The 15,635-nt window shown below is 38.3% G+C and overlaps 1 protein-coding gene across 1 annotated transcript in view; it reads right to left on the bottom strand.

The window, feature by feature from the left end:
* LOC103472660 (dolichyl-diphosphooligosaccharide--protein glycosyltransferase subunit STT3B) overlaps positions 1 to 15,635 on the bottom strand; it is a 102,078-nt gene that overhangs the window by 52,603 nt on the left and 33,840 nt on the right. Inside the window, exon 2 of the mRNA XM_008422421.2 lies at positions 7,076 to 7,184. Within this exon, the coding sequence (XP_008420643.1) occupies positions 7,076 to 7,184 (109 nt within the window). The remainder of the gene's footprint in view (positions 1 to 7,075; positions 7,185 to 15,635) is intronic.

Raw genomic sequence — 15,635 nt, forward strand, 5'->3', positions numbered from 1 at the left:
GTGTATTTTCCTCAATTACAAGAGTGCACACTAAAGAGTGCGGTTACACCAATATGGCAGCAAYAGTCAAAAACAAGGGGTGGATTTTTGAGTTTCTGACTGGCCCAGCAGGTAAAAAAAAAACAACAAAAAAAAACTGTCCAAACCGGCTACTAGCCAATTTCTCAGTTCACTGCTGGCGATTAGGAGAGGTGATATAAGCAATTGGAAACTAAAACTGTAGGAGAAAAACAGCATTTGGAAAAACTTTTTAACTGACGTTTTCAAGGCAAATGCTCTTCACTACATTACGGTTGGAACTGAGGAAAAACCCAACTCTCATCTGCTCTCCTCCGTGTTTTAAAAGCACAGGCTTAATGCAAATGAGAGCTCTCACACAATCATTTTATGACTTTGRAAGCAGTGTGGGAGGTGAGGTAAATACCATGTCTCTGAAGCATGCTTATGTTCAAAAAACGATTTGGCTCAGTCATGCAAACAGAGCTGCATTTTCTCAATTAACCTACACACTAAATAAGTGAGCTGCCATAAGAGTGCTCCAGTGTAAAGTCGCTGTTAGTGGTCTGAGCCACTTTTAGGCCAAACACCGTCTGTCTTTTGCTTCTCATTTCGCTGGACTACAAAAGTCAACTTTCAGATATGGGAAATTAAATGATCGCTTGTTTTGAGCTTATTTGGTTTAAATGTTGAATATTTCAGGTTACATATAACTTGAACTCAGTCTAATTTTTGGTAAACTGTAGTCTCAATGATTCTTCAGTTCCATCTTTTTTATGGTTTTGYTACATCTTTWTGCACCATCTCCTGGAAGCTGTAAAACTTTGCATAGATTAGCAYGTTACAAGGAGATTTTTGCATTTAGCASGACCATAAGAATGACCCTCCTGCCTGGCATCAAAATGTCTGTACTCTCTATATGGCAAAACGCCATTCGCCATCTGGCACTGCACTCCTGCCAAGTCAACTGGGAGTTCTCGAAKACCTTTTTATATTCACATGCTTTTAGACTTTGTTTTCAAGGCAAGTRCGSAAACACAAAATTACAGATTTTTTTTAGTCTTACACATAAATAAATACAAAAGCATGAGCTTGTTAATGGCTATAGAAAAGCAGCTCAATAGAGATCAAATGAAAAATGCTCATTTTCGCAGTGAGCGACATTGAACASCCGTGGTTCACATTAATCCTTTTTCAAAGAAACTACATAAAGCCGATCCTCAATGCGCCACACATCCTCACAAGATACAACTCATTTTTTACAATCACTTAAAGTACTTTTGATAGGTTTGTAAAACAACACACCTTGTACGTAAACTGATGAGTACATACATCTTTTCTAGCTATATACTGCCCATTGTTCAAAGGGTTAAGAAACATTTGGAGACCAAGCAGAAATTGTGTTGAAACAATCATATTTTAGCTACATAAAAAAAAAAGTCATGGATAATATGATGTCTAAAGTTCTGCAGCAGGCCAAGACCTGCATACCATCATGGTTTGCAGCTCATCACAAACTACACATCCAAACCACAGCTGTGGGAGTCTGGTCAATACAGCGCGCAGTGATTCTTTTCAAACCTKTTCTATTTCAGCTCTTCTGCTAAAATCCTCCAAGGCTTAGGTCCAGTGACTTGTTCTATCATTGTGCACAAGCAATTAGTGGTAAAACGCCACTTGACGTTTGCTAACCTCTTTAACTCGAGGTTTCTTTTTAGAGAAATCTGCTTGTATACGACATGTCCGCCATGTCTTTTACTACATGGTTTATTTGAATTACTCTTGTATGAAAATAAAAGTCAGATCCAGAGCACAGTCCAGAGGTCTAAAAATCAATACAGCACACCAAAGAAAGAAAAATCCACCTTAAAAAAAAAGCCCTTTGTGATGTGAATATCCCTTTGAAAGTATGCGGTTGCAATCCAAAACCTCTAGCCAACTGAAGTACAGGATCTGACATTTGCTGACATGCCAAATAAAAAAAAGGAAAAAGTGAAGCACAGAAGTTTAGTTGATATCAGTTCAGGTAAACCTTCCAAATGAGTCATTTTAGCACAATTTGAAGAATTTTTTTCTTGGCTTCTTCTGTCCCCRTTTATATCTTATCACAGATAGTCATTCCATCATATAATTGCTTTTGCACCAAAATAAAAGTAAAAGAAGCATGAGGGGRRRAAAAACTGTCAAACTGAATGCTTCAATCCACAGAGCCCAGACATTGTGAACGACACAAGGCAGTTTCTCAGCAGACTGTTGGAAAATTTAGATGATTGAAACGTCCATCAAACCATCAGAGCCAATACATTGGTGTTTACAAAAATGACAAAAGACAAAACCATGATCATTCACCAAACCCAGCAAGGCAAATTAATTTGCCGTAAAGCGATGGAATGTAAAAATCGCAGAGTTAGACACCGTTAGGGACACAGAAAAGGCTGAAAACCATCAKGCATCACTTCATTTAGCTTCTTAGTGTGGAAATGGCATCTTGTTGTGGTAGAAAGTCATTTAGACTAGGTTTTCCCCATTATGTAAATACGCAATACGTTTATCGGTTGACGCATAGCCTTTGTTTGAACTATTTTGTTGCTCGAGTTGTATACCTGATGCCCCTCGGCAGCCAATATGAGTTTTCTTTAAATTTGGTACAAGAAAACRTACATCCATGTTGTCTAATTTATAACATCTTATGAAAACACAAAAAATKTATTTGAGCTAATTTTAAGAGATTGTTTTTAGATTTTAAAATAAAGTTAGGCTTGGTTTATTTACTAAAACACTAATGCTTAAGCTCCCATGACAGCACACTGATTATATTTTATTTTACTGCATTATAAAGCTAAATTGTTTTAGATTAAACTCAACATTGATTGACTTATTACCTTTAATGCAATATTAAGTCAAGTGTTTCAGAGCAGAATCGGGRMACAACAAAAACACGTCCTTGTTTGAACTAACAGTACATGTTTATGTTCAGCCAAAATGTCAGTTTAACTGCTGAAGGTCATTTTMCAAAGCAAGAACATCCCTAATATTAATGAATGATAAACAGATAAGAGCAAGAGTTCTCTTTTACATTCTAAACCCCACGTCTGAATGTCCTCTACTTGCATGCTAATTTTTAAATGTCCAAGAGAAAAAGGAAAATACTTTTAATGCTTAACTAAATTTGTGCAGAGATCAGTCCAGCACAAACTAATCTGCTGCACATGATTAATGTGTAAATTATTCAGCAATTCTTTCCAAGAAGAAATTAGACGTATGAATATATCTGTGCAACATGGAAACAGGCACTAGTTGTTTAATTTCTGCAAAAGAAATTGGCTCGCTGTGYGACAAAGACGGTTTGCAAATATCATGAAAATTAAGTTGGGACTAAACATGTTCTAATTCTAATTACCTGTCTAATCACGAGTTTCAGYTTGAGCCCTGTGGGAACAAAGACCTAAACCAAGTAGCCATGAACTGTAACTGAACCAATAAATCTATTATTAGATTGCTTTGCAAATGCAATTACCAGTAGCTGATTATAACCGCTCACAACAAATGAGGACCTTTGGATTCCAGCTCTTTAAGAGTTTCTCACWCACTATGGGGAAAATGTCAGTATACATCCCGACTATATCTGATTGTTGCAAAGTAACGCCAGTTCGGTGATGAACACCATCAGGCATGCCTCACCATCTTTATGTGAGGAAACGATGCTAGAAAGTCCGATTACAAGGCTCCATCTTATCGTTTGAGTTGGACTCAGTRCTGCCAACACGTTGGGAAACGTTTTCACATTTATCTTGCACTGAGGACTTTAGATTATAAACTCCTGCTGCATCATTAAGGAATGCAATTAGAGCTCAAGAGTGTAACCCCACTGCRTCCATGAAACACGGTGGGAAAGAAAGGTAGCAGGTGGCGTTGTAATAGATGGAGGGAGATGGACAGACCCGAGGTATTTAACACAGATGAGCCTCGTAGCTCGCTGGTTGTCGAGTTGGTTGTCGRGAGAGCAAATTGTGAAGAAGACCGAAAGCAAGAAAGAACATGCTGAATTCATAAAAGGACTTCAACACAGTGGCTGTTGATGTGAAGCGCMGACGCCGTGGCAACCGAGGGGAATCCACAGAGTTAATTMATCACAACTGGATCGTGACTTCGTTAATGCAACATAATGCAGATTAATCACATTACCTATCGTGACCTAAAAGCCTCTCTCCTGCGGAGGGTTGCTTAGTCCAAAGCAGCGCAGTGTTGGTCAGAAACACGAGTGAAAAGACGAGAGAGGGACGTCAGGCTGGTGTGCTCAGTGAAAAATTTCACTTTAACAAACGCTGCACTGGACTTTTGGGTAAAACCAAGCTAGTACGTAGCCTACTTATTGCAATAATGAATTATCCTTCCGCCGAAGCACAACCCAGATAATGTTTTGTAACACTCCTCAAATTCAGAAGTTTGACATTTCATTTGTTTTTAATTGTTATAACAAGTTGTACTGTGTTATTTAACTGGCAAATACAACACAGCCAGAGCAGTAATTAAGCCAAAACGGTACAGCAAAAGTGTTTATTTTGCATTTAGGATAAAAAACTAAAAAACTAACTGTTTTTAAATATATTCTACCAAGAACTCAAGCGGCACAAGTTTAACTTCAGTCTCTAAATGGTATAAACGTTTCAAATTGTGGCACCTTCAGGCATTTGGGAAGTATGATCCATGATAAACCAGATACACATGTCTTCTTTCAAGTAAACTCAAACATCACAAATAAAATAAATATTTTCTTGACACGACATCATCTGGCTAACCCCAAATTGCTTAAAGCAGCAGTGCTTGTGGTGTATGCCAACATCTAAACATGAAAAATGCAACAATGAAATCTCTAAAAGATATTCTCTTATTTTCCTGGCATAGAAATTATTTTATTCCTAACTTACCTAAATAGAAAAGGCTCAGACTGATGCAGCATAAACAGAGGAAAAAGGTTTAAAGAGTGTGAATAAATATATGGTTTTAAATATAYGTCTGTCTATTCAGATTTGATTACATATGATAGAAGATACGTATACTAGYGTATACTAGCTGGCTTATAGAAATGTATCCTAAACAATGCCTGAATGAATGAATGTGCTGTTCGGCTCTGTGAAAAGGTGTCTGACCCACCTCTGAATTATTTAGATTTCCAAGAAAACAGACTTATCTGGTTTTCAGCAATACCACTTCAAGCCTTTCAAAGGACTCTGCTGCTGTTTTGTTTTTTCGCTCAAGTCCGATACCTGGATATCTGAYGGCATTTTCACAAGCAGGCTGTCAAAAAAAAAAGAAAAACGTAGCTTTTTTCCCCCCATTGCTTTCATAAAAAGAAAACGACTCCAGAACATAAAAAAACACMATTTGGTCTGGTTAAAATGGGGTTTCTGCACCAACCAAAAGCTCTCCAAAGAGCACTTGGATAAAAACAAAATATCTCAATAGAGTTTGAAGAACATCAATAAAAATAGTTTAGGAAATTTCACAAGGACAAATGAAGCAGCAGCAGGCTAATAAAACTGTACAACAATTTAACCGCATCTAAAAGCCTTGCTCTTAAGAAATCAGAAAATATTGCAAGGAAAAGCAACATACTTTAGCTGAGCCATTTACCGGATGTCATGTCTGCAACTAATAGAATTTGCTGGTGCCAGACTCCTATTCTAACCATTTGAAGCAGAGCAGTACATCCATCTAAAATAAAAAAGAAAAGAAAATAAATAAAGAAAATACAAATCCCCCACCCTGTCTAGAATAGTTTGGGGTAAAAACTTAAGCATGTTGTCTAAGGAACTGTGACATGACATCRRRRMMAAAWTWWTKKTTTWRSYTTKSYWMYTTTTWAAAAMCYKKWWKRAAAAAAAAAGATATTTAAAACCCTACAAAATGTTGGCAACTACAAGATCTGACTTCTTGGAATTTAAAGATGAGCTTCAACCTATTTTTTTATTTTTATTTTTTTTAGCRGACACTCKGACTTTYCCTCACTTTTCAAACTTCAAAGTTGAGGCTGAAGTTTTCATATTCTAYTATTCCTGAGTATGTCCGCTGGCTTGTAGAACAGAAAGTCGGACTCAGATCAGAGCCGAGTATCCAMYAATACTCAGAGATGTAATCATCAATCTTGAACTTCACCAGGACTCATGTTAAAATTAAACCTCACTAAACCAGTGTCACAATTACATAAATCAAAGTAAATACAGCAAAATAAAAATAAAAAAAAAACGCCTTAGTATTTAGTAGAATGACCTTTAAACTTCTGACTTTGAAGAAAATAATATGAAGATTTGATACTAATGATCTTGCTTTTTACACTGGAAGTAGCTATTTGACTCGCCTAAAGCCATTTCTAAGCTTCATCTGATTCAATGTTAGACTAAGAATCAAGGTCATGCTTCTTTTGATACAGATGTTAATTTCTCCGTTAATGCATTTGTCACAATTTTGCAAGGAAGAAAAAGGAATGCAAGGAAAGAAAAGAAAAGAACAACAATAAAAGAAAATGACAAGGGAGAAAGTAGAAAGAAAACAAGGAAGGAAAAAGAAACAAGACAGAAAAGAGAAACTGGTACAAAAACAGATGAACATGAAGGAAGATCCCTACATTTAAAACAGATGGGTGAGCCAATAAAGTATGGAAATACACTCCACTAATATTTTTTTCCTCCATACTTAATCCATGCCTGGAAAATAATTTTAAAAAATTGTCTACTTTTCTAGACTCCATAAGAACCCATGTTATAAAAACAAATTGACAATGACTTTTTTTTTTTTTAGGACAGAGAAAACTTCATGATATTGTTATATGGGAAGCAAAACTCTGGTCCACTTTTCTTTTTCCAGAAGGAAAAAGAAAATGTAGACACCTTACTCTGAAATCTTATTCCTGCCTCAWCTGCTCACATAAAACAAAGAGCACTGGAGCCCACTTTCCCCAGTCAGACAAATTCAGGTCAAAACAACTTTATGGGCATCGTTAAATGCAGCGCTGGATGCAATAAACAGAAGAAAAGCAGAGTTCCACAGCGCAATTGATTAGTTTCAAACAGACACTCACTGTTCCGCCAACAATCCTGCCCAGGGGGTACCAGGCCCTCTCGTCAAACCAGTTGAGGAACTCGTAGAAGCCATTGGTGGTGAGATGGTGGGTTGATCTGTAGTTGAACCTGAAGCAACACAACAAAAGCAGAAGACAGAGACGGGTTATTGTAATGCAGAATGTAGTTGACATGCTCTGTTAGGATCAAATCGTCTTAGGCGGAGATGAAAGCAAAACATGAAGCAACACAAAACAGATTATTTTATTCAAATTTTAAGAAGGATCTAAGGAATATTAAGCTGCTTTGACTTGTTCGAAGTGAGATCAGTAAGTTCCTCCATTCACAATCTGAGCCTTTGTAGTGATGCCAAAAGCTCTGAGGTCAGGCTTTGGTTAGAAGATCAGACGGTTTTACTCGGGATGTGACAACAACATTAAACAGGTCTCTGTTTTCCCTCCTAATTTAATGAATCAATCAGGACGTGGGAATAAATGTCAGCGATCTCACTTAAAACATGACCCAAGTCAAACCGTAGTTGAGGTAAGTCGGGAGGGGGTTGGAACGCTGTCAAGCAGCTGAGAGAAAGAGCTGACAGTCTTCTGAAAACTGCCGCCGAAGAAAACGGAGGAAGTCGGCGGCAGCTCCTCCACCACACAGCTAATTAATTTGGGATGCATTGTGGTTCGAGCMCAGGCTCAAATGGATGGTGGAAAATACTCCAGGTGCAAGACAGAGAGGAGTCGACTAAAGGCCAATTACCTGGGAGGTGTACAACAGAATGAGTGTAACCTTGTCTGCGAAGAAAAAGCTGTTCTACAGCAGAGAAATTCTTTGATTCACATTTCATMGAGTCTTATTTAATCATCCCATGAGGTAATGCTGAGCTGAGGAGATCAAGGTGCTGCTGATCTCTGCAAAAGAAGCTTATTTTATATCATTATCCTCAGTYAAGCTGAAGAAACGCTCACACCGAATATACGGTCACCTGTGAAAGTTTTCCGGATTATGCCACCACAAACGTCACCGCACTCCGTCTGATGAGCTCACATTTATTCAACCTCCCCATTGCTTTCTGAGTCAGCACTTTGCAGACAGACTCCTGCCCACTCAAACAGTACTGACTTATTGCCTTTGATGCATCAACGACACACACTCGTTAGCACATGCTATCCAACAACGTCTGATGCTTCATGTACGCTGTAGCTAATACAGGGTTTATGCAGGTTTCATAAACTCAAATGTGAGACTTAAGATATTTACTAAGACAATTATGWATTAAATTTMAGACAAAGTCATGTAATAGTAGATACAAATTTGCACTTGCTCATGATGGACTCAAAATGGCAAGCTAGCTAGGATATTTTAGCAACTAGTCAGCGGAACAAATTCACAGGAAGCCCTGTTCTCTTCTCTAAAACTCCCAGTTTTTCTTTCCAGCATTGTTCTTTGTTTAACTGCGTCCATCTTCCCATCAACTGTCTCTGATCCATCCCAGATGGATGGATCAGAAAAGCAGCCCGTAACATGATGACGTTTTTATTTTGTTATGAACTTCTACAACTTTACCTTGCAATAAAACACAAAGCAGCCACAGGCAACACTTAATTTGCATAAAGGAAATAAAAAAAAAAACACTATTTAAAGTAATCAAAAATCCAACAAAAGTAGTAGTATTGCAAAAAGCTATTAAAATATGTGAATAGTGCTTTTCCTTTGGGCTTTTGCTGGCAATCATATTCCTCAACAACCTGAGGCCTGAGGCTCTGACACTGACAGAAAAATCCACTCCCACCCTACCTGCAACTGGAGCTACTCAAAAGAAAATGCAGACATATTAGCTCACTCTTATGGAAGAACTAAACTTAAATTTCTCCAACTTGCCGCATGTCCATGCAGATGATCTAATGACCTCAAAATTATGAGAAACCCCTACATATGGGGCATGTTTCCTCAATATTGCAGCTGGCAAAAACAAATAAATATAACCCTAGAACGTAAGACGGCATGAAATGGAGTCAGCCAGGTGTGCGAGCGCTTCCACAGAGACACTCTGGAAGTAGATGGATCTGGTCAGGTTCTTCAGCCTCATTGTTCAGCGGTTGTCAAATCAGCGAGGCATAAACAAAACCAATTCAAAGCAAAGTCTCTAAAGGCACGACTCTGCTCAGTGCCAAGCAGAATCCGCAAAACCCATTTTCCATTGATCTCATGGACAGCTGAACAGATCGGTTCATCCATGCTGATGTCACGTCGATGGGACGGATAACGTAGCTCTGCTGGGCACATTAGCAATTTAATGCATAGCTGCCTATGTGGTTTCAGGCCACAAAGCCTTTGATGACTAGCAGCCTCTCTTAGCGCCAGCGAAGATGAGCAACACTAATACAACAACACTCCTGGGTGGATGTTTGAAAGGAGAAAAATGAAGCTTATATAAACTCCGTACATAAAAGCAAAGAGCAGAAATATGGAGTGGCTTAGCTTCGCCTCCCTTTCAGACACCTCTGAGGGCTGATTCACTGATTAACAGCTTCCTGGTAAGATGAGGTCGTCATTATCAGCGTGACTAAACGAGCTTCACCGCTACTTACAAGCTACAGTATGCTTTTATTCAATATCAGCTGCATAAGTGCGTCGTAGTTCCCTTCCCCTTTATCATCAGCAACACATGCAACTTAAGTGAATGATCTGCAGATGACCTCAACGATAAGAGACGGAGAAACCAAAACCCGAGCCGAGACACCAACTGGAGCTGAGCATTATGGGAATCCATGTTGATCTTTTTATTTTTCTGGTGCCAATTGCAACATTAATGTGTGTACAATATAAATCCTGCCAAGGGCAGGATGTAATGTTTGGACCAATCTTTATTCCATCAGTGTAATCCCCACCTTAGCATAGCTTAATCCAGCCAACAACTGTTCAGTGTGGATGCTGATACAGAGAGAAAATGCAAATTAAGCAACTTTCAGTATCAGGCAGGTGGTCAGAAGTCAGAGGAAGCACAGAGATTTAGGAAGCGTTTTAAAAGGAATGTATTTTAACGTCACATCAGATAATTCAGAGTGCAAACAGTGAAAGAGAGAGCAAACAGTCAATAACAGGAAGACTGAATAGAGTAGTAAAGTTTCTCTGCTTTACACTCTGAACTCTGACCCCATTTCCACGTTGCACTAACATGCATCCCAAGTGATCTAGTCATGTCTGGACAGTGTTAAATAAATAGTAAATAGTATTTTACCAATTACAATTGGAGGAAATGTTTAAAAACATTGATTTATCTTGACAGCAATAACCTGCAGTTGATGATTATAAACCACCAGAATCTAAAATTATTTTTAGGATTGTTACTTTTACTCATTTCTCCAATTTTAGATCCAATAGAACAGAAAAAGATATGAAAATCAGGGATCCAAAACAATATCTTATCAAAAGAATATTTGTATTGTGGTGCTTTATCACTTCATTATTATCATGCTCTAACAAAATGTGCACACATTAAACTTTTGCATCAGTATCAAAAGTGCAAACACAAACGTGTTAAGACAGTCTGCCTCGGGTCTTACCTGGAACAGAGAGTACGTTCCGAGTAATTCAGCCGTGTCAGGACAGCGTTAAATACATGAAAACGCATTGGGGACGTTTTCTTCAGATCACCTTCAGAGGTGACCTGGGACATTTCTGTCTGCTTTAGTTTAGCAATCTGAATGCAAACTATCCAGGGACACATTAAAAGGACCACCCACCAACTGGCTGAGACTCCATTCAAGTAACAGATTCGCCTACACAGATTTTAGAGAAGAAACAACATCAATTAAAGCAGCGTTGCTAAAAGAAAAGCAATTAAACAGGTAAACATATCTACCCAACAAGTACAGTTTATTAAGGTTTTGGAGCTGACTGAAGGTGCATTCACATTTATGGAGCCGTGCAGCTGAGTCATTGTACCGTTTTATGGGTTTAATTCCCCATGGGGCTGCGGGTGAATTTTGTAAAATCCACCATTATTTATTCATAACTTAGAAATGGGTTTTAAGCTAAATATCCAAGCTAAAAATTAGACTGATAATTGAAAATAAAGATAATGCCTGAATAATAAGGCCTCTGAAGTTAAAGAAACATCAGCAGACCAATTGGTCTCCTATTTGCTGCTCAGCCAACAGACCACCCTGTGACACGTCTTCGTGCTTATTAGCAGTCAAACAGGCCAACTGATCTGAATAGGCTACATTTTCCAAATTAAAGTGAAGATCTACCATTTATGTTGTGTTCAAACCTAAACTACTCTTTCAATATTGATAGTTGTGCAAACTATTAAGGTAAAGTGGAAGAGATGGTTTAAAATATCAACTCCATGATCATTTAGTCTTATTATACAAAACCAGAGCTCTGTTTTACAGTGTCTACTCGCACAAAACATTGTTATGTTTTATATACCCGTTCTTTAGGAGCAACAGGACAAGTCAGAACAGCCAGTCAATTGTTTATCATCTTCAGACATCGGAATCAACCCAATATTCAACAATATCTAATGGGGTTTTCCAAATTATTCCAGACGACAATCTGAACTCCATAAACTAGACTGCATCACATAACATTTTTCTGTGAGTCGAGACATTTATTTGGGTGACGGAAGAAACTTCCATTTAAAAAAGCAACCCTGCCACTCAATTTTGGGATTTCTATGTTGGAAAATATCTCATTTGGAGAGCTGCCTGGATTTTCAGAGTAAATTACACCACAAGCCCAGCTCATCCGGCATTTTGATCTCCTCTCAACTTCAAATCAGGCTCGATTTTCTGTACCTCTGAAGGAAGAAGCCAACAATCCTTGAGCAATCTCCTTTTGCTTGACAGTGCACAGCAAATTTTCATGAGGATTTACAGGGGATAAGGCACATCTATCGAGACAATTTAATCAAGTGTTAGAGTTTCGAACCGATCGGTACAAAATTCACTGTTTTGGGATCACAGCTTCTCCAGGTTTTATTTGTCTAGCTTTGATTATGTTGTCAACAGGTTATTGGTGGGAAAGATGAAGTTTTCTATATTTCAAATACTGTTCAGCTAAGAAAAGGCAATTTTATATAAGAAAATCTACCAATCAAACCGAGTCAAACAAGGAGATCAATCATGACGGCTTCTTCCATGTTCACAGGAAAATCTGATCCCATTTTTTTTTTTTGCACATTTCCAACTCCCTCCAAAAAATCCAAATTGTGTCACTTCCATATGTGGTACTAACGCCATATGAGTCCTGAAAGTGCCGTCACTCTGAATCATCATGTTGCATTTCATTTGACTTAAATTGACACGGTGGCATCCATCGTTACTTACCCAGACATCATGCTGCTGTGTGCAGTCTACGTTCTTCCACGCTTGTGCATCGTAAATCGGTCAGGCAAAAGCCTCAATGCAGTCACATTTTTACTAGCAGTATGAACGACCATACAAAAATGCTGCAGACGTAAACTTTGATTACTACAAATTGCTACATTTTTTAAATACTGAGACACCTACAAACTATGTCCATTGTGAAAACAAAAAAAGTCATTAAATATGAATTATGAAATGTAGCACATAATTCTCCAGAATCTGATATTTGCAACTTTCTTGTAAGATGGATAAAGTCTCAAAATGCAAACTTTACTAACTACCTTCCTGTTTCCACACTTCAAATATGATAAAATCAAACTCCCTGCTTTTCAGGACTGCATAGAAACTTCTACACAATAAGGGCAAAACTAGAAAAAGCATAAACCCATTAATGAAGGCAACAAAAAAACAGAAAAAAAAACAACAAAACAAAACACTAGAATAAATAAACAGTCATTCTGTAGTAATTATCATTGGGATAAACACAATGGTTTCCAAGCTTTGGTTTGGTAAATGAACCAGCTGGCCTTAGTAATACAAGCAGATGGTTGGGTTTTTGTTGCATGTTGAGATCTAACATCAGCTCAGCATGCAGAGAGCTAACAATGCATGCTCAAAAGAAAAGCATCATCTCTGAAAGCCGCATTTTATTTAAGTCACATTCCTATTAGCATAATACATTCTACTGTCTCTACGCTCTAATTGCAAGTAGAACAGCCTATAAAAAAACAGCAGCTTTCAATGAGCATTGTTTATTTCTTCCAGTAGCTCTGCGTTCTGACAGTCGGCATATACATTCTCACATTCATCACTTTGGTGCGTATGAAAAATGGGGTTGGCAGGAAGGGGATTATGCACTTCCGAAATAGACCATTCTGAGGCATTTCTTAGTCTAGGTGGTAGGTTTGCTGTAGATCAATATCCTGTTGTCTATTCATATTCCAGTGACAGACATGTGTGATACTTATGATTTAAGACTGGATCTGTTTCAGTAAACAAACTGCTATTGACAGCCTAATTATCATTTTACCCATGCATGCAGGCTCTTGGTTGCACCTATGCACAAGCAGCTTGGGAGTGTTTGTCACCGACTTTTAAAGCCTTTGAAGTGATGCGGTGATGACACACACATGCTAATTAGCACATGTCGTGCTGCAACATTTGAGGGGATTTTTTTTAGTCTGTAGCTGATGAACCATTTAAAATAACTATAATATTATCTCACACACATTTGTTTTACGTTTTTTTAAACACCCCAATACTGTGAAACTGGCATTTTTCCCCCCCAAGGTTATCAAACATTAGAATCTCAGACTGGCCCCCGTCTGAGGTATTGTGGGATCTTTTGATTTCAGTTAAAAGGAAAAGATGAAACTGTGATATTTACCAAAGGAATGGATACTTGGATTCTTTTCTTCAGGGAAAATATTGGCAAACTTAACGTTCTGCAAGCGTTTTTATTATTTTATTTTATACAATTAGGCACCAATGTGCTGGCTATACTGCAAAAAAAAAAATCCATGGAGTGAAATATTCTTATATAGTGCATATTTTTTTTGGAATCATACATCATCATTAAGAAAAGTAAAACTTGTATTTTACTTGGAATTAAATCATTCAGGCAACTTTCAACAGAATGATTCAAACATTTGATCATCTGCAGGTAACCTAGTAAAGCCAGAGTTAAATCTCAACATAAAGCAGAATAATTTTTATATTTTTAAGATACATTAGTTGTAGAACAGATACTACAAGGCTTAGTTCTGCACACACTGCATTATTCTGGAGTGATTTCAAAAGAAGTTGTTCAACTTTAAAATGTGCAGAGCAACTTTACTTCACAGGACAAAATAGTGAAGTTTAATTTGCAGGTACCTGCAAGAGTTCAGGGGGTTGCGGAAGTCGTTAGAAATTACAAAAGGTAGGTTTGCTGCACCGCATCATTTCACACTTCGCTGCACTTTACATTTTGATCTCAGCAGCTACAACAACATTTGGGATGTTAATAAATCAACGTCCCGACCCACTTGGCTCTCTGTTGTGTTGTCGCAATGAGGAAGAAGCTGTCCGGTCAACTGAGTTCGATGTTGACAGCTCTGACGTCTTCATCTTTTGTAGGGGAAAAAAAAAATACCTAAAAGATCAGAGAAACTTTAATTTGCTGCCGAGAGTGAAAACTCGCTTGTGGCAACCAATTTCCACAAGCTGTGATTTAAAAAATTAAAAATATGAATAAACCCAAAGTAGGAAATAAAAAACAGCGCAGGTACCTTTTAGTGTGGTTGGAGTCGAGAAGGAGGTTTTATTTATTGGGTATTAAAATTTAACATCTCATTGTTAGACTGGCATTAAATCTCCAGCAGAAAGACACAAAAACCTTTTATGTTCCATTTTTTTTTTTCCCCCATCCGTCACCCATGTAAATTAGTTTGATAAGATATAATAGATTATCGTTACAGATGGCAGCCTCAAATATGTAAATTCCTCCTGAAAGAAGGAAGGGAAAAAAAAGCTATCGTCTCATATCGATGACTGAACTTATAAAAAAGGGGTTTTATTCAGCATAAAGGAGCTGTTCAGAGTGAAGGGCAGAATGGGAAGAGTTATTTCTAGGGACACGGTGGGAGCAGAGGCTCAACAATAAATGCACCTTGAAATAGCCCGTGACAAGAGGACGGTGACGAGGGTTCATTCCAGCGACGTCTGCTTCCAGACAATCAGCTCCTACAGAATTGTGGGCCGACGTGTGGGGAATTCATCAGGGACAGAACCGCCAGGAAACCAGGCCTTCTGTTCAATGGCACCATTAAGAAGCGAAGCATACAATTAACCAACTGGGGTTTGGCGGGTATCGATCAGGTCTCGGAGGAAACGCGACACATCTGAACTTCAAACGGTAATTGTTGTGGAGAGAATCTGATCCGAGTGGAAGGAGGTGCGGGGGTGAGACTTCCCCCAAAAACTTTCGTCTTGGTCCCGTCACCGTTAAATATTCGGACTGTCTGAAAACATAAAGCTCAATCTGTCAGCGACTTGCTTCCCTGTGATTTCCCAGCAGCGTTGCTCTCACCTCAGACGACCAGAAGCGCAGCGCAAGCAAGACGTTCTCACGTAAATCCCCTCAGAGAAAAAGGCCAGGGAGAAAATGGTTCGCTTGTGAAAAGATGCAATTCAGAAGTTTTTGCAAGAAGACAGCATTTTA

The sequence above is a fragment of the Poecilia reticulata genome, linkage group LG11 (assembly GCF_000633615.1).
Source record: "Poecilia reticulata strain Guanapo linkage group LG11, Guppy_female_1.0+MT, whole genome shotgun sequence".
Taxonomy (NCBI): Eukaryota; Metazoa; Chordata; class Actinopteri; order Cyprinodontiformes; family Poeciliidae; genus Poecilia; species Poecilia reticulata.